Source organism: Hemitrygon akajei, chromosome 24 (assembly GCF_048418815.1).
Source record: "Hemitrygon akajei chromosome 24, sHemAka1.3, whole genome shotgun sequence".
Lineage (NCBI taxonomy): Eukaryota > Metazoa > Chordata > Chondrichthyes > Myliobatiformes > Dasyatidae > Hemitrygon > Hemitrygon akajei.
In genome coordinates, this window is record NC_133147.1 from 21,402,344 (window position 1) to 21,424,563 (window position 22,220).

Genomic DNA, 22,220 nt, shown 5'->3' on the forward strand with positions numbered 1-22,220 from the left:
GTCAAATCTTTGATTTCTTCTACTGAAGTGCATGACCATACACTTCCCAACACCGTATTCCATCTGCCATTTCATTGCCCATGCATCTTATCTATCTAAGTCCTTCTGTAGCCTCTCTACTTCCTCAAAACTACCTGCCCCTCCATCGATCTTCATATCGTCTGCAAACTTTGCAACAAAACCATCAATTTCATCATCCAAATCATTGATATATAACATAAAAAGAATTGGTCAAAAAACAGACCGCTGTGGAACACCACTAGTCTCTGGCAGCCAGCCAGAAAAGGCTCTCTTTATTCCCATTCTTTGCCTCCTGCCACCCAATCACTGCTTTATCCATGCTAGAATTATTGCTTGAACACCGTGGCTCATGGTTTGTTAAGCAGCCTAAGTGTGGCTCCTTGCCAAAGGCCTTTTGAAAATCCTGGTACACAACATCAGCTGTTTCTTCATTGTCTATCTTGTTTATTATTCCTACAAAGAATTTCAACAGAATTGTCAGGCAAGATTTTCCTTTGAGGAAACCATGCTGACTACGGCCAATTTTATCATGTGCCTCCAAACACCCTGACACTTGGGACTTCCTCCATACTGCTAGAAAAGTGAAGACTGATGCAAAATACATATTCAGTTTGTCAGCCATTTCATTGGCCCCCATTACTACCTCTCCATCATTGTCTTCCAGTGGTCTGATATCCACTCGCATCTCTTTTGCACTTAATGTATCTGAAGAAACTTTTGGTATCCTCTTTAATATTATTGGCTGCCTACTTTCATATTCCATCTTTGCCTTCTTAATGACTTTTTCAGTTCCCTTCTGTTGGTATTTGAAAGCTTCCTAATCCTCTAACTTCCCATTAATTTTTGCTCTATTATATGCCCTCTCTTTGGCTTTGATGTTGGCTTTGACTTCTCCTGTTAGCCACGGTTGTGTGATCTTTCCCTTAGAACACTTCTTCCTCTTTGCGATGTATATATCCTGTGTCTTCTGAATTGCTTCCAGAAATTCCAGCCATCGCTGCTCTGCCATCATCCCTGCTAGTGTTCTTTTCCAATTAATTTTGGCCAACTCCTTTCTTATACCTCTGTGATTCCCTTAACTCCACTGTAATACTGATACAGCTGAGTTTAGTTTCTGCTTCTCAAATTTTAGGATGAACACCCAATCCTAACACCAATTCAGAATACCCAATCCAGAACAGCTGAACCTCTAGTGGGCTCAACAATGAGCTGTTCTGAAAAGTCATCTTGAGGGCACTCTAGAAATTCCTTCTCCTGGACTCCAGCACCAACCTGATCTTCCCAATTTACCTGCATACTGAAGTTCCCTATGATGATTGTAACATTGCCCTTTTGGCGTGCATTTTCTATCTACTGTTGTAATTTGTAGGTCACACCCTTACTACCGCTTGGGGATCTGTATATAACTCCCATCAAGGTCTTTTCACCCTTGCAGTTCCTTAGCTCTATCCCCAATCATTCAATAGGTTTTGACCCTATGTCACCTCTTTCTAATGACTTGATTTCATTTTTTTACTAACAAAGCAATGCCGCCCCCCCCCCCACTTTCCTGCCTGTCCTTTCTAGACAATGTGGATCCTTGGACATTAAGCTCCCAGCCATGATTCAGTGATGCCTAAAACATCATACCTGCCAATATGCATTGAATGTCAAGGGGATGGATTAAAGGGACTGTGAGAGTGGTGGATGTTTGAAATCTGTTACCTGGTATGGTGGTAGAGGCAAATACATGAGAGACTTTTAAGAGACATTTAGGCACATGAATATGAGGAAACTGGTGAGAGATATGGACATTATGTAGGTGGGCAGGGATTATTTTTTTTAAACAATGTACTTTTTAGCTGGTTCAGTCGATATTGTGCACAGAAGGGATTGTCCCTGTGCTGTACTGTTCTATGGTCTATATGAGTGGTGGGGTGGAGATCTCTACCAAAGGAGGTGTAAGGTGCTTCTTCTCTCCACTAGCCTGTGGGTCACCCTTGGGCAAGATGTAGCACCTGCGTAGACCACCCCCTGCCCCCACTCAGATCAGGGTCATTTGAAGCCATGGAAGCAGGTGCTGGATGGTCGTATGAGCAGCCGGTGCAGATCACAACCCCTGGTTCTGCGACCACTGACAATTTGTGCCCTCCACCCACCCCCTGTGCATTGGGTGTTAGTCGGTCTTTCATCTTTAAAGGATTCTTTTGTGGTTTCTTGTTTTGTGGTTGCCAGTAAAGAGACAAACCTCAAGGTTGTATAATCTGTGCATACTTTGACAATAAATGTACTTTGAATTTGAAGCACCAGAGGCAGATCTTGAGTGGGCTAGTGGAAGGGGCAGGGAGGGGAAAGAAATGAGGGTTAGAGGGAGGAGAGAGATGGAGGAGGAGGGGAGGGGTGATTAGTGAGGAAAAATTCATACAGAGGGAGAAAGGAAGAGGGGTGGAAGAAGGCAGGAAGAGGGAAGTATCAGAGAGTGACAGAAGGAAGGGCTTGGAGGGAGAGTGGGAAGGTCTAGAGAGGGGGCAATGTGAAGTTACAGATTTAGAGGGAAAGAGTCCAGAGGGAGAGAAAGAAGGAAAGTGGGAGAGGTTAGAGATACAGAGGGAAGAGGAGAGAGTGGAAGTGGAAGGAGAGAGAAAAAGAGAAAACTGGTGAGTGGGTTGGAGATGGAGGATGAAGGATAGATAGATAGATACTTTATTCATCCCCATGGGGAAACTCAACTTTTTTTCCAATGTCCCATACACTTGTTGTAGCAAAACTAATAACATACAATACTTAACTCAGTAAAAAATATGATATGCATCTAAATCACTATCTCAAAAAGCATTAATAATAGCTTTTAATAAGTTCTTAAGTCCTGGCGGTTGAATTGTAAAGCCTAATGGCATAGTGATAGTGAAAGTGAAAGTGAAACGGAGGATTTGCGAAAGGCGAGTAAGACCAAGAGCTGGAGTCAGTTATAGAGGGGACGGCGTGAGGCTCGATCAGACCCTCTGGGAGCTGGTACCCCAGCTCTCCCACTTCGGCCACGGCGGGTCTTGGAATCCCAGGGAACAGCAGGCGGATGGAGAGAAGGAATTCTCCGCCGGTCGCTGGGAATCCGGGTAAGGAAAGGCGGCACTGCCCCCTGGGGTCCGGTCTGTGCCGCAGCAACGGCGTTGGCTTGCCGATATCTGCAAGGAACCCGACTGCGGCAGGCTTCCCACTGCCATTGCAGCCTCATCCCTTCGTGGCTTGGAATCCTTACGGGGAGGGGAGTCAGAACGTCCAGCCGCCATTGCTAATGCGAATGGGAACCCGGTGGAGAGGAACACGGTGAGAGTGGAGAGGAAAGAGGGAGTGGGAGGGAGAGAGAATAGCAAAAGAACAGGAAAGAAGAATAGGAAAACAGTTTTCCTGTTTTCCTGCAAGAACAGAAAAACAGATTATTATCTGAACGGTGGCCGATTAGGAAAAGGGGAGATGCAACGAGACCTGGGTGTCATTGTACACCAGTCATTGAAGGTGGGCATGCAGGTACAGCAGGTGGTGAAAAAGGCAAATGGTATGTTGGCATTCATAGCAAAAGGATTTGAGTACAGGAGCAGGGAGGTTCTACTACAGTTGTACAACGCCTTGGTGAGACCGCACCTAGAATATTGTGTGCAGTTTTGGTCCCCTAATCTGAGGAAAGACATTCTTGCCATAGAGGGAGTACAGAGAAGGTTCACCAGATTGATTCCTGGGATGGCAGGACTTTCATATGAAGAAAGATTGGATCGACTAGGCTTATACTCACTGGAATTTAGAAGATTGAGGGGGGATCTTATTGAAATGTATAAAATTCTAAAGGGATTGGACAGGCTAGATGCAGGAAGATTGTTTCCGATGTTGGGGAAGTCCAGAACGAGGGGTCACAGTTTAAGGATAAAGGCGAAGCCTGTTAGAACTGAGATGAGGAAAAACTTCTTCACACAGAGAGTGGTGAATCTGTGGAATTCTCTGCCACAGGAAACTGTTGAGGCCGGTTCATTGGCTATATTTAAGAGGAGGTTAGATATGGCCCTTGGGGCTAAAGGGATCAGGGGGTATGGAGAGAAAGCAGGTACAGGGTTCTGAGTTGGATGATCAGCCACGATCATACTGAATGGCGGTGCAGGCTCGAAGGGCCGAATGGCCTACACCTGCACCTATTTTCTATGTTTCTATGTTTCTAATAGGGAAAGGAGGAGAGCAGTAGACAAGAAGGGAGAGGAGACGGAGGGATAGAAGGGGAGAGACAAGAGGAAAGAGATGGAGGAGAGAAATCCTGAGTTAAGGGGGGAGGTTGAGGAGGGAGGGAGAGAGAGAGAGAGTTTTCTTGAATTTCTGCTCTCTGTATCTCTGTCTTCATCCCTCCGTCTCCCCATGCACTCTCTCTTCCTCATTGACACCATTAATCGTCCTATTCACTTGGTGAATCCCTCTTATTCATTCCCATATCCTTCACAAGAAGCTCTATCTCCCTCAGTCACTTTGTGTTACCCTCTCACTATCCCTGTCACTCCCATCTCCGCCAATGTTCTGACTGTCTACAGCAGTTTCTCACCTCACCCTCCCTATCACCTCCCGCCCTCCTTCTCCGTCCCTGTTTCTCCCTCTTTCGCACAATCTCTCTGTCACACACTGCCGTGGATATACCCTCTCTGCCCCTCTCCATTTTATGGCGTTCCTCTCTGTCTTTCACGTGTTGTACAGCCCCCACCCCTCTCCCTTCTCCCCTCTCCCCCAATCTCCTCTCCCTCCCTCTTCCCCTCTCCACTCCCTCGCTCTCTCCCTCTTGATCTCCCACTCTCTCTCACCTCTCTGTCCCCACCCCTCTCCCCCTACTCTATTCCCACTTTCTGGCCTCCCTCTCCCCTTCCTTCTCCTTTCCCTCCCCCTCCCACTTTCCCCCTTCTCCCATTCCCACACACCCCTCTCTATCCTCCCTCCCTGTCTATCTTTCTTTCACCCCTTCCCCACCCCTCCCTCTCTCACTAGCCCCACTCTCTCACACCATCCATCTCTTCCCCCACCTCTCCCTCCCACACTCTTTCCACCTCTTCTCTCTCTCCCCTCCTTTCTCACACTTCCTCTCTCCCAGCCCATGCCTCTCTTTCCTCCTCCCTCTCTCTCTTATATTCTCACCCCTTCCTCTCTATCCCCCTCCCTACCCCTCCCCACTCTCCTCACAACCCCTCTCCTCTTCTCCCCCCTCCTCTCACTCCCCTCTGCCCACTTCCCTCATCCCCCTTCCATCCTGTCTCTCCCACATCCCTCTCAGTCTAACCACTCTCCCCCTCCCTCTATCCACCCTCCCTGTCTCCACCGTCCTTCTCTATCTCTCCCCCCTTTCTCCCCTCTCTTCCCCTCATCCTCTCTTCTTCCCACTCTCCCTCCCCACATCTCACTCTCCCTCATCTCCACCAATCCCTCTGCCTACCCTGACTACCTTCCCCTCCATCCCACCCTCTCTCCCAACCCTCCTTCCTTCTCCCCACCATTTTTCTCCACCCTTACTGTCTCCCCCTCCCCCCTCTGCTTCTCTCATTCTCTCTTCCCATCCTTCTCTCCCCCTTCCCCCTCTCTCTCACACCCTTCTCTTGCCCCTTTCCTCTCTCTGGAACCTCCACCTCTCTCCCCTCTCTCTCTTTCTCTCTCCCCATCCCTCTCTCTCCACCTTCTCTCTATCCTCCATCTTTCTCCACCTCTCTTCCCCCTCCTGCTTTCTCACCTTCTCTCATAACCTCTCCCAACATCACCTTCCCCCTTACCTCGCACTCCATCTCCCTCTCTCTCCTCCCCATCACAGTCCTCCCCCTCACTCTCACCCCACTTTCCCTCTCCCTCTCTCTCCACACTCGCTCTCCATCCAGCAGTCCCTCTCTCAATATCCTGCCATCTCCCTCCTCTCTCTCTCCCATTCCCTCTCTTCCCATCTTTCTTTCTCTTTCTCCCCCTCCCTCCCCTTCCCTCTCCCCTTTCCTCCTCCCTTTCCCTCTCCCCTTCCTCCTCCCCTTCCTCTCCCTCTCTCTCCCCTTCCTCTCTCTCACCTTCCTCTCTCTCCTCCCCCACATACTCCCCTTTCCTCCCTCACACTCCCATGTACCCCTCACTCTCTCCCCATCTATCTCTCCACCTCACCTCTCCCTCCTCCCTCTCACTTCCTCCCCTTCTCCAGCTCCCTCTTTTCCTACCTCACTTTCCTGCTCTTTCTTTCTCCCTATCTCTCTCACCCCTCTCAGCCTCTCCCTTCACTCTCTCCATCTCCCCTCCTATACCTATTTCCCCCTCTCCCCTTCCCTTACATCTCACTCTCTCCCACTCCTCTTTCATTCCCTCTCCCCCTCCCTCCCTGCCCCTCCTCATCCCCCCTCTCTCTCTCTCTCTCTCTTTACTGCTGCCTTTCTCTCCACCCTCACTGTTTCTCCTTCCACCCTCTACCTCTCCCATTCCCTCCCCTCCTCCTCTTTCCTTCTCACTCTCTCTTCCCCTCCCTCTCTCTCAACCCATCCCTCTTTACTTCTCCCTCTCCCTTCCAGATCCCTCACTTGCTCCCTCTCTCTCCCACCTGCCACCTCCTCCCGCATCATCACCCCTCCCAGTTTCTCCACCCTCCATCTCTCTCCACCCTATTTATCCCCCTCCCAACCCCTCATTCTTACAACCCCATCCTCCCCTCCAACCTCCCTATTTCCCCTCTCTCCCCTCCCCTACCCCTGCTCCCCTCCCTCTCCCACCTCCCTCTCTCTCCCCATCATGCTCCCCTCCCTCATACATCCCTTCCCTCACCCCCACTCTTACCTCTCTCCTCTTCTCACTCTATCCTATCTCTCAATCCACCTCTTTCCACCTCTTTCCACCTCTCCTCCTACCCCCCACCCCTCTCATCTACCCCTTTCTCTCTCCCCTCCCTCTTTCTTCTCTCCTGCCCCTCTCCCCTCACTCTCTCCCCTCTCACTCTCTCTCCCTCAACTTCTCTCTCCACCCTATCTCTCTGAGCCCCTCCTCTTCTCTACCCTCACTATCCATCCAACCATCCTTCTCTATATCCTTCCTGCTATCTCCCTTCTCCCTCTACTGCCACCTCCCCCTCTCCTGCTCCCTCTCTTTCTCCCCACCCTCTTTCCCTTCCCTCTTTCTCCCCTACTCTCTCTCTCCCTCCCACTCACTCCACCATCCCTCTTTCCCCAACCTACCTCTCTCTCCCATCCTCCCTCTTGGGTATCTGTTCCTCTTTCTACATCCCTCCCTCTATCCCCCCACCTCTTTTCTCCCCCTCCCTCTCTCTCTCCCCATCGTCTCTCTGCCCCCTCTCTCACCCTCTCTCCCCTTCTCTTTTTCCCCTTCCCTCGCTCTTCCTTTACATCCCTACCCCACCCTTTCTTTCTCTTCCTACACTGCTCCTCCCTTCTCCACCTCTTTCCCTCTCTCCCTCTTTCACCACCCTCCATGTCTCTCCCATCTATCCCTCTCCACGTTCCTTTCTCCCCTCCCTCTCTCCAACTCTCACCCCACTCTATCCCCCTCCTCCCTCACCTGATCTCACTCTCCCCTCTCCCTCCTTCTACCTCATGCTCCCACTCTCTCCCCTCCCTTTCTCCCCTTTCCCACTTCCTCTCTCCCACCTCCCTCTCTCTCCGCCTCCCACTTTCTCCCCTCCCTACCCCTTCTCTCTCCCCTTTGTCTCTCACCACCTCCCACTTTCTCCCCTCCCTACCCCTTCTCTCTCCCCTTTGTCTCTCACCTCCTTCACCCTCCCCAACCCTCACTCCCCTGCTCTCCCTTTCCCCCTCACTCTCCTGCTCTTTCCTCACCCTTCCTCTCTCCACTGTATCCCCTCCCTCTTGCTCCTCCTCCAACTCCCTCTCCCTCCTCCCTCCCCCTCTCTCCCACTGATCTCTCTTCCACTCTGTACTCGCTCTCTCTCCCCTCCCCTTCTCCCCCTGCTCGCTCACTCCCACAACACATCTCTCTCTTTCCTCACCCCCATTGTAGCCCCTCCCTCCCCTCCTTCCTGCCCCTCCCTCTCTCTCCCTTATACTCCCCCTCTCTCCCTCTTCCCCGCCCTCTCGCTCTCCCCATCCCTCTCTCTTCCTCCTCACTCTACCCCTCACATTCACCATCACTCACCCCACTCTTACCCCTCACCTTCTCTCTCTGCTCCATACTCTCGTCCTTCCTCTCTCCACTCTCTCACTCCCCTCTTTCTCACCAATCCCTCTCTCTCCCTCAAACTTCCCTCCCTCTCTCTGCCCCACTCTCACTCCACCATCCTTCTCTCCTCCCAGTCTCTCCGCCCTCTCTCCCTTTCCCACTTTCGCCTCCACTCTCCCTCCATCTCTCCTCTCACCCCTCTCCCCTTAACGCTCTCCACTCTCCCACGCCCCCCTTTCTCTCCCCCTCACTCTGTTTTCCTCTCCCACTCTCATCCTTCCCTCTCACTATTCCCCTCTGTAAGCCCCCTCAAACCCTCTCCCTCTCCCTTCACTCTTTCCACTGTCTCATCCCTCTGCCTCCCTCTCCCCCCCTCCCACCCTCTCTCTCTCTCTTCCCAGCCTCATTCTCTGAACTCCACCCTCCCTCTCTTCCCCTCTCTTTCAGTCCTCCTTCCCCTGTCGTCCCTACCATTTCCCTCTCCCTCCACCTTACTGTCCCCATCACTCTCCCTCTCTCTCTCTCTCACACACACACACACCTCTACCCCTCCCCCCTCCCTCTCTCCCCAATCCCCCCCCCCGGCTCTCCCCCTCATCATCACTCCCCTCCATCATCTCTCCCCCTCTCCTTCACCCTCTCTGTCCCCATCCCTCTGTCCCCTCTGTTCTACCTCTCCTCTTATTCCTCCCTCCCACCGTCTCTCCCAGCTCCTCTCATTATCCCCTTCCCTTTATCCCCATCTAACTCTCTCCACCCCCTTCTCTCACCCCAGCCCCCATGCCCTTCCTTCTCTACTCCCTCCCTCTCCCTTCCTTTCTCTCTCCCTCCCTCACTATACCCTCCCTTACTTGGCCCATCCCCTCCCCCTTCTCCCTCTCTCCCTCTGCCACTCTGTCTCCCAACACCAACCTCTCCCCTCCCTCTCTCCCATCTCCATCTCTCCTCCATCCTCACCTTCCACTCACTCCCTCTCTCTCCCCTCTTTCTCCCACCCTCCCTTCTCTTCCTGCATTCCCACCCCACCCCTCCCATTCTCCCCCTCGTCCTCTCAACACCTTTCCCTATTGACCCTGCCAGCCCTCAATCCCTACATTCTCTAACCCTCCCCATCTCACTCTCCCTACCTCTCTCTTCTGCTTTCTGCCTCCCTCTTTTTTGACCCCCCTCTCTACCCCCTCACTCTTCCATCCTTCTCTCTCCCCCTCCCAGTCTCTCCAGCCTCTCACTCTCCCTGCTTACCTCCCTCCCTTTCTCTCCTTCCCCTCACACTTTCACTCTCTACCCTTCCCTTTCACTCCTCATTCCCCCCACTCTCTTCCCCACCTTTTCTCCTTCTCTCCCCTCTCTTTCTCCCTCTCCTTCTCTCCACCCTCTCTACCCACTCCCTATCTCCCCATTCTGTCCAAACCTCCCCCCCGATTTCTTTCCCCACTCCTTCTCCCTTCCCTCTCCTCCACCCCTTATCTCCCTGCTCGCTTGTTCCCGTCCCTCACTCTCTCCCATTCCCCCTCTCTGAAACCCCTATTGCACCACCTCCCTCTCTCTCCTCCTCCCTCTTTCCCCTGCTCGCTCCTCTCCCCATCCCTCTTTCCCTCTCCTTTTCTCTCCACCGTCCCTCTCTCCTGCCTCATTCCCTCTCCCTCTGCCACCACTCTCACTTCACCATCCTTCTCTGTCCACTCCCAGCCTCTACATCCTCTCCCTCCCCCATTCGCACCGCCTCTCTCTCCTTTATCCCTAAACTCTCCCCCTCCCTCTCCACTCTCTCTATCTCATACTCTATCTCCTCCCTTTCTGACTATTTCCGACTCTTCCATCGCTTTCTCACCCCTTCCCTTCCTCCTCCTCTCTCCACCCTCCCCTCACTCTCTACCCACTCCATCTCTCCCTCATTCTCTCCAACCTCCACTCACTCTATTTCCCTCACTCTTTCCCCCTCTTCCTCTCCCCCTCTCTCCCCACTCTCCCTCTTTCTTTCAACCTCCCTTTTCCCCCTCACACTCTTACACCTTTGCATCCTTTCTGCCCCCCTCTCTCCATATTTCCCTCTCTTGGCCTTTCATACCCTACCTTACACTCCCTCACCATCTCCCTCACTCTGTCCTCACTCTCTCTCTCACCCATCTTCCTCCCACTCTCTCCCTGCCTGCTGCCCCTTCCTCTCACTACCCCTCCCTCTATCAACTGCTGTCCCTTCCTCTCCATTCCCTTCTCTTTGCACCTCCCCCTCTGTGCCACTCGCTCTCTCCTTCCTCCTTTTCTGTCCCCACTCACTCACTCCCACCTACCCTCTCTCCCTCCCTCTCTTGCCCCTTCATTCTTTCCCCTTATCACCCCTGACTCGATCATTCCCACATCCCCATCTCTCTCCCCTTCACTCTCTCTTCCCCCTATCGCCTCCCCGCTCTCTTCCCTCTCTCTCCCCTCCATTTTCTACCCATCCCTCTCTGAACCCATGGCTTCCCATCCCACTCCACCCCTCTCTCTCCCCCATCTTCCTCCCCTATCTCTTCCCCTCCCGTTCTCTTCCTCTTCCCCCTTCCTCTCTCACTCTCCCACTTCCCCTCTCTCTCTTTACGCGTGTAACCCCCGGGTCGCCTCAGGCTCGCTCAGCTCGTTCTCGTGTAGGGGGAGCAGCCTTCGGCCCCGCTAAACTGGATACAGCTGGTGTGGATGCTGTGTGATGTCCCCGCCTCGCCCAAAAACAGACAGTATACCATATGCGATTAAATGAGTACAATTTATAAAGGTTACCATAACTAAGTGATTAATAACGATACAGTATATATGAAGGGGAAAAAAAAAAATAAAGAAAAGGTGCACAACCGATGGAGCTCAATTACTGAAGTATTCTGGCCACCATTCGATCCCCTCCGAACTCCTCGACTCGCAGCTCAGGACCACCCGAAGTGGTCAACCAAGCACATCTATCCTCGTCTCCTCTCCTCAGGGTACCTCCTGGCCTCGGACCCCCGCTTGGGGTCCGTTCCTCGCCTAGTTTACAGCATCGCGTCCTCTCTCTCTCACCCCCTCGCGCCGATCTCTCCAAAAGCCCGCCAACAATAGCTTACAGACTCAGAAGAAAGAACAACATTAATCCCAATTGTTTAAAAAAGGAATACAATTCTCGTTATCAGTAAATTTTAACCCAAACAAGCTTCCAGCACTCTCTGGCAACAAAGAAGCATTCCTATTTTTAACAAAACAAAGAAGCCATTTTCGATTAACATACACAGTAACAAAGAAAAAGAAGATATCCCCTTTACACGCGTCTTCCTTTCTTTCCACCTTTCACTTTCTCCCATCATCTCCTACCTCTGCTTCTACTCCTCTTCCACTCTCACTTCTCTCCCTCAGTTCGACCTATCACAGCCTTTCACACCCTACCTTCCACTCCCTCACCCATCATTACCCTGCATGCCTCTCACTCTCTCCTCTCAATCCCCCCTCTCTTCCCTCCCAGTCAATCTCCCCTCCCTCTGTTCCCTTTCCCTCCCTCCCTCACTCTCTCCCCATCTCTGCCCCCTCTCACTACCCCTCACTATATCAACCCCAATCCCACCCTCCGCCTCTTCCCCTCCCTCTCTGTCCCCTTTTCTCTCTCTCCTTGCTCGTGCTGTTACACCCTCTCCCCTCACTGTGCCTCACCCTCATCTGTCCCAGTCCTCACTCTCCCCCTCTCTCCACCTGTCACTCCCTCTTGCTCCCACCTTCCTCTCTCTCCCTCACTCTCTGATCCCTCCCTCCCCCCAATTCCTCCACCTTCCTCTCTCCTCCTCCCCTACTTCATCTCTCCCCCTTGCTCTCTCCCTCTCTCCCTGCTCCCTCTCTACATTCTCCCTCCTCTACCCTCTCTCTTTCTCCCACTTTCCCGTTGCCTCCCACTCTCCCTCCCGTCTGTATTCCTCCCACCACTCCCTATTTCCTCTTCCTTCTCTACACTTCCCACTCTCTCTCTGCTCACACACTCACAACCCCCTCCCCTTTCTTCTATTTCTCCTTCAATCCCCTCTCCCCTTCCCATGCTCCCTCTTTCCACTCCTCCCTCCCTCTCTTTCCCCACTCCCTCACTTCCCCACTTCCCATCCTTGTCTGTAACCCCTTACGCCACTCTCTCCCCCTCTCTCATCTCCCTCACCTCGCTCCCTTTTTCTCTCCTCCACCCCCTCTCTCTACCCTCCCTCTCCCTTCCCCTCTCTCTCCCTTTCCTGCCTTCCCTCTGTCTCTCCCTCCTACTCTCCCTCTCTCACCCCCCTCACTACCTTCCCCTCTATCAAACCCCATCTCCCCTTCACCTTTTCCCTTCCCCCTGCCTCAGCCTCTCACCCCATCCTCTCTCTCTCCAACCCCCTCCCTCTCGCTCTACCTTCCATCCCTCTCCCCCACTATCTGTCTTCGCCCTCTCTCTTACATTCTCTCTCCCCACTCTCTCTCCCTACCGTCTCTTGAAGATGTTCTTGATGGTATTTCCCTCTACCTTCCCCTTTACCTCTTTCCTCCTGACCATCTCCATTTACCTTCTTCCATGAGATGCAGGAGCAAAATTAGGCCTTTCCGACCATTGAGTCTACTCTGCCAATTTATCCTGCCTGATCTATTTATCTGTTAACCCGTTTCTCCTGCCTTCTCCCTGTAACCTTTCACACCTTGACCAATCAAGAACCCATCAATGATTGCCTTAAGGCACCCTGTGATTTGCTCTCCACAGTTGCCTGTGGCAACAAATTTCACAGATTTCCCGCCTTCTGGCTCGAGAGATCCTTCTTAATCACTGTTTGAAATGGGCATCTCGCCGAAGCTGTATCCTCTGGTTCTAAACTGCCTCACCAAAGGAAACATCCTCTTTGGCTGGCCTTTCAATATTCGATAGGTTTCATTCCAGTGAGTACGGGCCCAGAGCCATCAAGCGTTTGGCATCCAATAAGCCTTTCATTCCTGGAAACCTTCTCATGTTTTCTTTTTTTAATCCTTTCCAATGTCAACACATTTGTTCTTAAACAGGAGGCTTAACATTCCTAACAACTCTGTGAGGCCTCACCAGTGCCTTATGAAGCCTCAACATTGCATCCTTGCTTCCCTTTACCCCTTCCCTCTAATTCCCTCTATTGCTTCTCTCCCTACCACTCTATTTCCCTCTACCTCCCTCCCTATTACAGAATATTGGACCACACAACACGGCAACAAGCTTTTTGGCTCATGGTACTATACTATTTCAATTAATGGTACCTAATTTCACTAATCCCTTCAATACCATGTCCATTTTAAGTGAATCCTCTGTGCGTTCACTGTCTTTCAAAGGGTTAGAACAAACTCCCCTATTGTGTTTGCCTCAGTCACCACTCTTGGCACCTGATGCACCATCAATAAGTCTAGGAGACTGGAAGTGAACGATAGGTTTTATTAACAGCGAAAAGGGAGCACGACGGGTCAAAGACTGAGGGAGGAGCAGTGCCCCAATCGCCTTTATACAGGGGTCTGTGGGAGGAGCCATAGGAGCAGTCAGCAGAGGGGTGTGTCCAGACAGGTATACACATAGTTTACCACAGCACCCACCCCAGGGAGAAGGAGAGGAAGAAAAGTATCACAACGTGATCCTGTGGTAAGCAGCCTCAGTGTCCTGGGTCAGTAGCAGCCCAGAACGTAGCCAACCCCTCTTCCCCTTCCCGATGTGTTCAACTCCCCACTCTCTCCTGACATCATCCCCTTTCTCTCTCCCATCATACCCCCTCTCTCTTTTGCTATCCCTCTTTCTCGCTCTTTATCTGTCTGCCCCCTCATTCTCTCTATCACTTGAACCCCCTCTCTCTGTTCCTATGACAGAGATGCCCCCATCTCTCTCTCCCTCTCCCCCATCCAATCCCCCCATCTTTCTCCCCCATCCAACAAGCTCACCCACTCTCTCTGTCTCTCTCCCCTCTTTGAGACGGACAAGGGAGGAGAGTTGAGAAGACATCTTGACACCGTGGAGGTGGGAAACGGGAAGAGAGAGCGATAAGAACCTTCTGGCACCTTTACCATGGTGAGAGCAGTCAGTTAGATAGTACATCGGGAGCTCAGCTGATAATGCTGGAAAAGCTCTCTCCCCTCCAACACCTCTTCATTCCATTTCCCTCCAACCCTACACCCCATCAATCTCCTCCCCTCTCCCCATCCCTTCTTCCCCTTCCCTCTCCTCCTCCACCTCCTCTCCCTCTTCCTCTCCGTCTCCCCTCTCCCTCCTCCCCTCTCACTCCTCTTCTCTTCCCACCGTCTCCTTCCTCACCCCTTTCCTTCCATCTCCCTCCTCCCCTCCCCTTCATTTTCATCCTCTTACCCCCTCCCCTCTCCCTCTCCCCTCTTTCTCCTCCCCTCTCACTCCTCTCCTTTCCTTGCCATCTCCCTTCTCCCCTCCCCTTCATCTTCATCCCCTCTCCCCTTCCATCTTACTCCCCTCCACCTCCCCTCTACCCCTCCACCTCCCCTCTACCCATCCCCTCCCCTCTACCCTCCCCTCCCCTACTCCCCTCTCACTCCTCTCCCTGCCATTTTCCTCCTCCTCCCCTTCCATCGTCCTTCCCTCCACCTCCCCTCTCCCTCCTCCCCTTCTCCTCCATCACCCTCCCCTCCCCATCTTCCTCTCATCCTCTCCCCCTCCTCCACCTCCCTCCCCTCTCCCTCCTCTCCCTGCCATCTCCCTCCTCCCCTTCCATCTCCCTTCTCTCCTCTCCTCTCCCCACCATATCCCTACTCTTTCCACCCTGCTCCACCACTCCCCTACTGCTCCTCCCCTCTCCCTCGATCTCCCTCCTTCCCCCCTCTAGCTTGATCCTCCCCATCTCCCTCAATCTCCCTCCTCCCCTATCTTTCATCTCCTCTTCCTCCCTCCCCACCCCTCCACTGTTTCTCCACCCCTCCTATGTCTCCATTCCTCCCTGATCCCGCACCTCCACCCTCTCCCTGTCCTTCCTCCATCCCTCTCTCCCTTCTCCTGCTCCTGTACCCCATCACTCACACCCTCATTGCTCCAAATTCCAACCCTCCCTCCCACCACACCTTCTAATTTGCTCCATCCACCCTCCTCCACTCACTCCAGCCTCTCACTAAATCCCCCCAATACCTCCCTCCACCTCACTGAACTCTTCCTTCCTCATTTCTCCTCCTCTTCTGTCTAACTTGCTTACCCCTCCTTTGAGCTCCCTCCATACCCCCCACACATCTGCTGTTCCACTCTCCCTTCATCCTCTCTCCTACTTCTCACCTGCAGCCTCCTCCTCCATTCACACCTCCCGTTTCCAATCTCTTCACTCCCACCAGCCCTCGTCCTTCCCTCCCTCCTTGTTCCCCATCTCTCCTCCCACCCTCATTCTGTCCACTGTCCATCCTCCACTCTTTCTCAAGCCCTCCTCTCTCAGTTCCAATTCTCCCTCCTCCCACCACCCCTCCAGTTTATAACTCTCCTCCCTCTCCCTCTTTCCTACTCCCTCCTCCTGCAATCCCCTCCCTTGCACTCCTCCATGTTCCAAATCTTCTCCCTCCTCACTCTATCTTATGCCCTTCACACCCTCCCTCACCCCCTCCTCTGTCCAACCCACCAGTCTCTACTTCTCTCCCATCAGCCGCTCAAGCCCCTCCTCTCCCCCTCTTTTCTCAGCCCTCCCTTTCTCCACCCCTTCTCCTAGCCGCAACAGCTCCTCTGACCACCCTTCACAGCTCTACCCCTCCTTCCCTCCCACCCTCAAACCTTTCTTCCCTCTACCTCCCCTCACTCCACTTTTCCATTATCACTCCAGCTCTCCTTCCCTCCCCTAACTATTCCCGCCACTCTTCAACGTCTGTCCTCCCCCCTCTTTCTTCCATCTCTTTCCCTCTCCCCACTCCCTCCCTCTCCACTATCCCTGCTCTCCCTCTTTTGCACCCCTTCCTCCTCTATTGCTAATCCTTCCCCCTCTCCTTCCCTCACCCTTTTGTTCTTAAGCTTACCTGCTCTTTATCCAAATCAGAATCAGGTTTACTATCACCGGCATATGGTTTTTGTTGGTTTATGTAGCAATACGTTACAATACATAACAATAAAACATTGTAAATCACAATAAGAAATATAGAGAATAATTAAATTAGTACAAAAAGATAGCAAAAATAGTGAGTTAATGTACATAGTTTCAACGTCCAATCAGAAATATGACAGAGGGGAAGAAGCTGTTCCTGAATCATTGAGTGTGTGTCTTCAGGCAACTGTACCTCCTTCCTGACGGTAGCAATGGGAAGAGGGCATGTCCTGAGCGATGGGGGTCCTTAATGATGGATGCTGCCTTTCTGAGGCATTGCTCCTTGAAAGTATCTCTCTCTCTCACTCTATCTCTCTCTCTCTCTGTCTGTGTCTCTCTCTGTCTCTTTCTCTTCTGTCACTTTCTTTCTGCCTCTCTCTTTATCCCTCTCACTCTCTGTCGCTTTCTATGTGACTCTAACTGTTTCTCTATCTTTGTCATATTCTCTCTCTCATTCCATCCAATTATCTCCAAATACTCCCTCCACGCTGTCTCCCCATCCCTCATCTCTCCCCGCCCTGACCCCTCCATATTTCTGTACCTCTATTGCTCTCTCCACCATCTACCACTCCCCTCCTCTCTCATCCTCCTCTCCCTAGCTCACCCCAGCTCCCGCCTTGCCACACCCCTCCCTCGTGCCATGTGCTTGTTCAGTTTTGCTTCCCACCCCCTGAGTGTGTGTGTGAAAACCTACAGCACAATACAGACACTTCGGCCCACAATGTTGTGCTGAACATGTAATTACTTTAGAAATTACCTCGGGTTACCCATAACCCTCTATTTTTCTAAGCTCCAGGCACCTATCCAGGAGTCTCTTAAAAGACCCTATCGTATCCGCCTCCACCACCGTCGCCAGCAGCCCACTCCACGCACCCACCACCCCCTGACATTCCTCTGTACCTATTTCCAAGCCCCTTAAAACTGTGCCCTCTCATATGAGCCATTTCAGCCCTGGGAAAAAGCCTCTGGCTATCCATACAATCAATACCTCTCATCATCTAATACATCTTACCCTCCATCGCTCCAAGGAGAAAAGTGTGTGTGTGAGAGATAGAGAGACAGAGTAAAAGAGAGTGGGAGAGAATGGGGAGTGCAAGGGTGAATCCCCCCTTACAGGGATCAGAGTGTGTGTGTGTGTGTGTGTGTGTGTGTGTGTGTGTGTGTGTGTGTGTGTGTGTGTGTGTGTGTGTGTGTGTGTGTGTGTGTGTGTGTGTGTGAGAGAGACAGAGAGAGAAGTGAGAGGGTGAATTTCCTTTTACAGGGATCAGATTGTCAGACTGTGTGTGAGAGAGAGAGAGAGAGAAGTGAGAGGGTCAATTCCCTTCAGATAGTGTGTGTGTGTGTGTGAGAGAGAGAGAGAGAGAAGGGAGAGGGTGAATTCCCTCTTACAGGGATCAGACTGTCAGACTGTGTGTGTGTGTGTGTGTGTGTGTGTGTGAGAGAGAGAGAGAGAGAGAGGGGAGAGGGTCAATTCCCTCTTACAGGGATCAGACTGTCAGACTCTGTGTGTGTGTGTGTGTGTGTGTGTGTGTGTGTGTGTGTGTGTGTGTGTGTGTGTGTGTGTGTGTGTGAGAGAGAGAGAGAGAGAGAGAGAAGGGAGAGGGTGAATTCCCTCTTACAGGGATCAGACTGTGTGTGTGTGTGTGTGTGTGTGTGTGTGTGTGTGTGTGTGTGTGTGTGTGTGTGTGTGTGTGTGTGTGTGTGTGTGTGAGAGAGAGAGAGAGAGAGAGAAGGGAGAGGGTGAATTCCCTCTTACAGGGATCAGACTCTGTGTGTGTGTGTGTGTGTGTGTGTGTGTGTGTGTGTGAGAGAGAGAGAGAGAGAGAGAGAGAGAGAGAAGGGAGAGGGTGAATTCCCTCTTACAGGGATCAGACTGTGTGTGTGTGTGTGTGTGAGAGAGAGAGAGAGAGAGAGAGAGAGAAGGGAGAGGGTGAATTCCCTCTTACAGGGATCAGACTGTGTGTGTGTGTGTGTGTGTGTGTGTGTGTGTGTGTGTGTGTGTGTGTGTGTGTGTGTGTGTGAGAGAGAGAGAGAGAGAGAAGGGAGAGGGTCAATTCCCTCTTACAGGGATCAGACTGTCAGACTCTGTGTGTGTGTGTGTGTGTGTGTGAGAGAGAGAGAGAGAAGGGAGAGGGTGAATTCCCTCTTACAGGGATCAGACTGTGTGTGTGTGTGTGTGTGTGTGTGTGTGTGTGTGTGTGTGTGTGTGTGTGTGTGTGTGTGTGTGTGTGTGTGTGTGTGTGTGTGTAGAAAACATAACTAAGTGCAGGCACTTGCTTGTGAGCCAAAACATCTGCTTGTGTGTACTTCAGTTAATAGTCCCACAGAGAGACCTCAGTCTACAAAAGTATGCAAAGTATGTGTGTTTCTGAACGTGTGATAATACATATGTGCTTATATTTGTGAGTTTTAGTATATGTGCATGTTTGTATATATGTATGACTTTGTGTTTGTATACGTGTGCGTCTGTCTATGTGTGTGTGTGTGTGGCTCCAGTTACCTCCCACAGTCCAAAGACATACTGATTGGCAGGTTAATTGGTCATTGTAAATTGTCCCATAAATTGGCTACGATAAAATTGGGGAATTGATGGGCAGCGCAGCTCCAAGGACCTAATCTGTGCTGTATCTCAATAAAATAAAATAAATTAAAATTTATTTATAAATGCACGAGGTGCTCTCTGCTACCTGGGACCGTGTCGGACCCTCTGAATTGGTGGACGGATGTGACCCTGTGGGGGAGGGAGGGCTCAGCTTTTGTCACATTTCCTATCCCTGGGCATACTGACCACAATCCACAAGGCCAGGATTATTGAGATTAAAGTAAGACTGGTGGTGGCCTGCCAAAAACCAGCTCCTGTTCTGCTCTCTCTTGCCCTGGGTCTTCCTGCTGCTCATCCCATGCCTCTCCTCCTTTCTTCTCCCGTTCTCCCTCGTGCACCCCATCAGTCCCTCCCCCAGCCTCATCCTCCCTCTCACAGTCCCTCTCGCAGAATCTCTCTCCTTCTCTTTCCTCCCTGCCTCTCTACTCTCACTGACTTCCCACTCCCACCCCCTTTTTTGCCTCTGTCTCTCACCCATCCTTCTCCCCTTTCCCCGACTCTCTCTCTCTCTCCAGAATCTCCCTCTTGCTTGTCTGGCCCATTTCCTCCTCTCTCTCCCTTTCTATATCTCTCCCTCTGTTTCCACCCTCCCTCTCACATCTGTGTCCCCCCCCAACTTCACTCCTCTTTCTCCGTCTCCCTTCCTCTTTATCTTTCCCTCCCTCTCTCCCCCATCTCTCTCTCTCTCTGTCTCTTAGAACTTTTAGAACCTGGTATAACATGTCCTTCTGTGGTTTTCCTGTCACTTTTAGCCTGTGCGTGACTCTCTCTGTTGCCGCTGCTGTGTGTGTGTGTGGCTTGCATATTCGGCCTGTGACCACACCCATTTCTCCTATACTAGGTCACTTCAATGGTTCAGTTTAATGCCAGACAATGTCCACAGTGTACAACCAGCAATTCTCACTCATCGCAGACGTCCACGAAACAGTGAGAGAAAAAAAACAAGGAACGAAAACAGAAAAATGTTAAAACCCCAAAACCCCACTTCCCATGCACAGGCAGCCTCAAAACATCAACCTTCCTACTTCCCCTACTCCCTTGCTTCAGCAAAAGTAATACCCCACTACCCGCCGAGCAGTAGCAAGCACGCAGAGACCATGATCTATCGACCACCAATAACTACTGTTTATCTCAACACTTCGACATCTCAACAGGCCCTCCTTCTCACTAACGAGGAAGAGGGAGAGGTATTGCTCCTGCAACAAGAGGGGAGGCCAACAGCTCGGTGTTTCAAGGTTACGGTCTCCAGCATTGCTCATTTCGAGTTCCACCCACTCGAGAATCAGCAGGCTCTCTCTCACCAGCGGGAGAGAGGGAGAGAGGCAGAGAGAGCAATCACTTGGCTCATTGGCTACACTGAGTCACCTTCAAGAGTGCGTGGGTGAGGGACAGGAATCTAGGAAGTGGCGCTGGAGTGGGTAGTTGGGTGAGGTTTGGCGTAGAAGGGATCCCGATGGTTGGCATAGACTCGGTGAGCCAAATGGCCTGCTTCTGCACCCTACGGCACTACAATTGGTGTAAATGAGCGGCTGACAATCACTGAGAAAGCAATGAGGTAAATTGGTCAATTATTCTTGTCAAGGAGACAGACTGGAGGAGAAGAGAGAGAGAGAGAGAGAGAGAATAGCATAGTGTTTAGCACGACACTAATACATCTTGGGATGCAGAGTTCAGAGTTCAATCTCACTGTCCTCTGTAAGGAGTTTCCCTGTGGAATGTGTGGATTTCACTTTACTCCTGATGCTCTGATTTCCTCCCACAGTCCAAAGTCGTACTGGTCAGTAGGTAAATTGGTCATTGTAAACTGACCCATGATCGGGCAAGAATTAAATTGGGGGTTGTCAGGGGTTGCTGGGCAGCATGGCTTGTAGGGCCAGAAGGGCCTATCACTAAATAAATAAATGAGGCTGAGAGAGTGAGAGGCAGTGGAGAGAGAGAGACAGAAAGAGAGTGTATGTGAGTGTGAGTGATGGTGGGGCAGTGAAGAGGGGGTGGAAAGAGGCAAACAAGAGAAAGATTCTCGGAGAGGTGGGAGGAGAGAGGACAGAAATTCAGGAGAGATTGTTGCAGATACAGGTGAGGGATCCTATGAGGGGGAAGACAGAGAAGAGAGTTTGGGAGGAGAGAGGTGGTGGTGGGGGAGAAGGTGGTGTGAGAGGGAGCAAAGGATGCTACAAGGGTGGGGGAGACAGACGAGAGAGTTTCTGGGAAAGGGGAGGGAGAAAGAGTTTGGGAGAGGGAGAGAGATGGTGCTGGGGGATAAAGTGTGGGTGGGTCAGAAAGAGAGATGCAAAGACGGGAAAGTGAGACAAGAGAGAGGGGAGAGAGGAAAGTGTTTTAGAAGAGGGAGAGATGGTGGTGGTTGGGCAGAGAGGGGAACAGAGAGAGTGGGGGAGGTGCAGTGAGAGACATTGCTTTGTATGTTACCCACACAATCATTCACCACATCAATGCATTGAGGAAGTATGCAAGAAATTTCCAAGTAAAGTGTTATGGTTACAGAGAAAGTGCAGTGTAGACAGTATGGTGCAGGGTCGAGGAGGTTAAAGGGGGGAAAAGAGGGAAAGTTAGTGGGGGGTAAATTGGATTCCTGTGTGAGCTAGCACAGAGCATGATGGGCTCAATGGCCCCTTTTCTACTGCAAATGGAAATGTGCCTCTTTGCACAGTCTGATCCAACCAACTGGACTGTGCTGAGATTCCCACTATTGGGTATATTTAAACCTCCGCTTCAAATACACCCAACGCCTTGCCCCCACAGCTGTCTATGGCAATGAATTCAACAGATTCACTACCCTCTGGCTAAAGAAATTCCTCCTCATCTCTGTTCTAAAGGGACACTCTTCTATTCTGAGGCGGTGTCCTCTGGTCATGGACTCTCCCACCACAGGAAACATCCTCTCCATGGAAATTTTAAGCAGAGTTGACAGGTTCTTGATTAATAAGGAATTCAAAGGTTATGGGTAAAAGACAGGAGAGTGGCGCTGAAAAGGAAAAATAAATCAGACATAATTAAAAGGCTGAGCAGACTCAATTGGCTGAATGGCATAATTATGCTCCTATGATTTATGGTCTTATTAAAAATTCTCTATCTTTTCACCCTAAACATGTGCCCTTTGATTTTAGATTCCCCAACCCTGGGAAATAGACTGTGTGGCTTATCCTCTCTATGCCCCTTATGACTTTGTATCCCTAAGGTCACCCCTCATTCTCCTACACTCCAAGGGAAAAGGTCCCACCTACTCAGATTCTCTCCATAACTCAGTGCCTCCAATCTCAGAAACATGCTCACGAACCTCCTCGGGCCTGGAGGAGGTCTCCAACAGCAGGGAGACCAAAACTGCTCGCAGTACTCCAACTGTGGCCTCACTGCAAAGTAACAGCCCAACCCCCATCCTCAGAGGCCTGATTGATGAAAATTAGCAC

The 22,220-nt window shown here is 51.4% G+C and overlaps 1 protein-coding gene across 3 annotated transcripts in view; it reads left to right on the forward strand.

The window, feature by feature from the left end:
• LOC140715944 (uncharacterized) overlaps window positions 1–22,220 on the forward strand; it is a 62,653-nt gene that overhangs the window by 12,353 nt on the left and 28,080 nt on the right. Inside the window, exon 1 of one of the 3 annotated variants that reach the window (XM_073028528.1) lies at window positions 2,956–3,113. The exons of 1 other annotated variant lie outside the window; for it this stretch is intronic. In XM_073028528.1, the coding sequence (XP_072884629.1) occupies window positions 3,074–3,113 (40 nt within the window). In that variant the 5' untranslated portion in view covers window positions 2,956–3,073. Of the gene's footprint in view, window positions 1–2,955; window positions 3,114–3,193; window positions 3,325–22,220 lie in introns of those variants that run through there. One more of the 3 variants, XM_073028530.1, reaches the window with a different exon arrangement.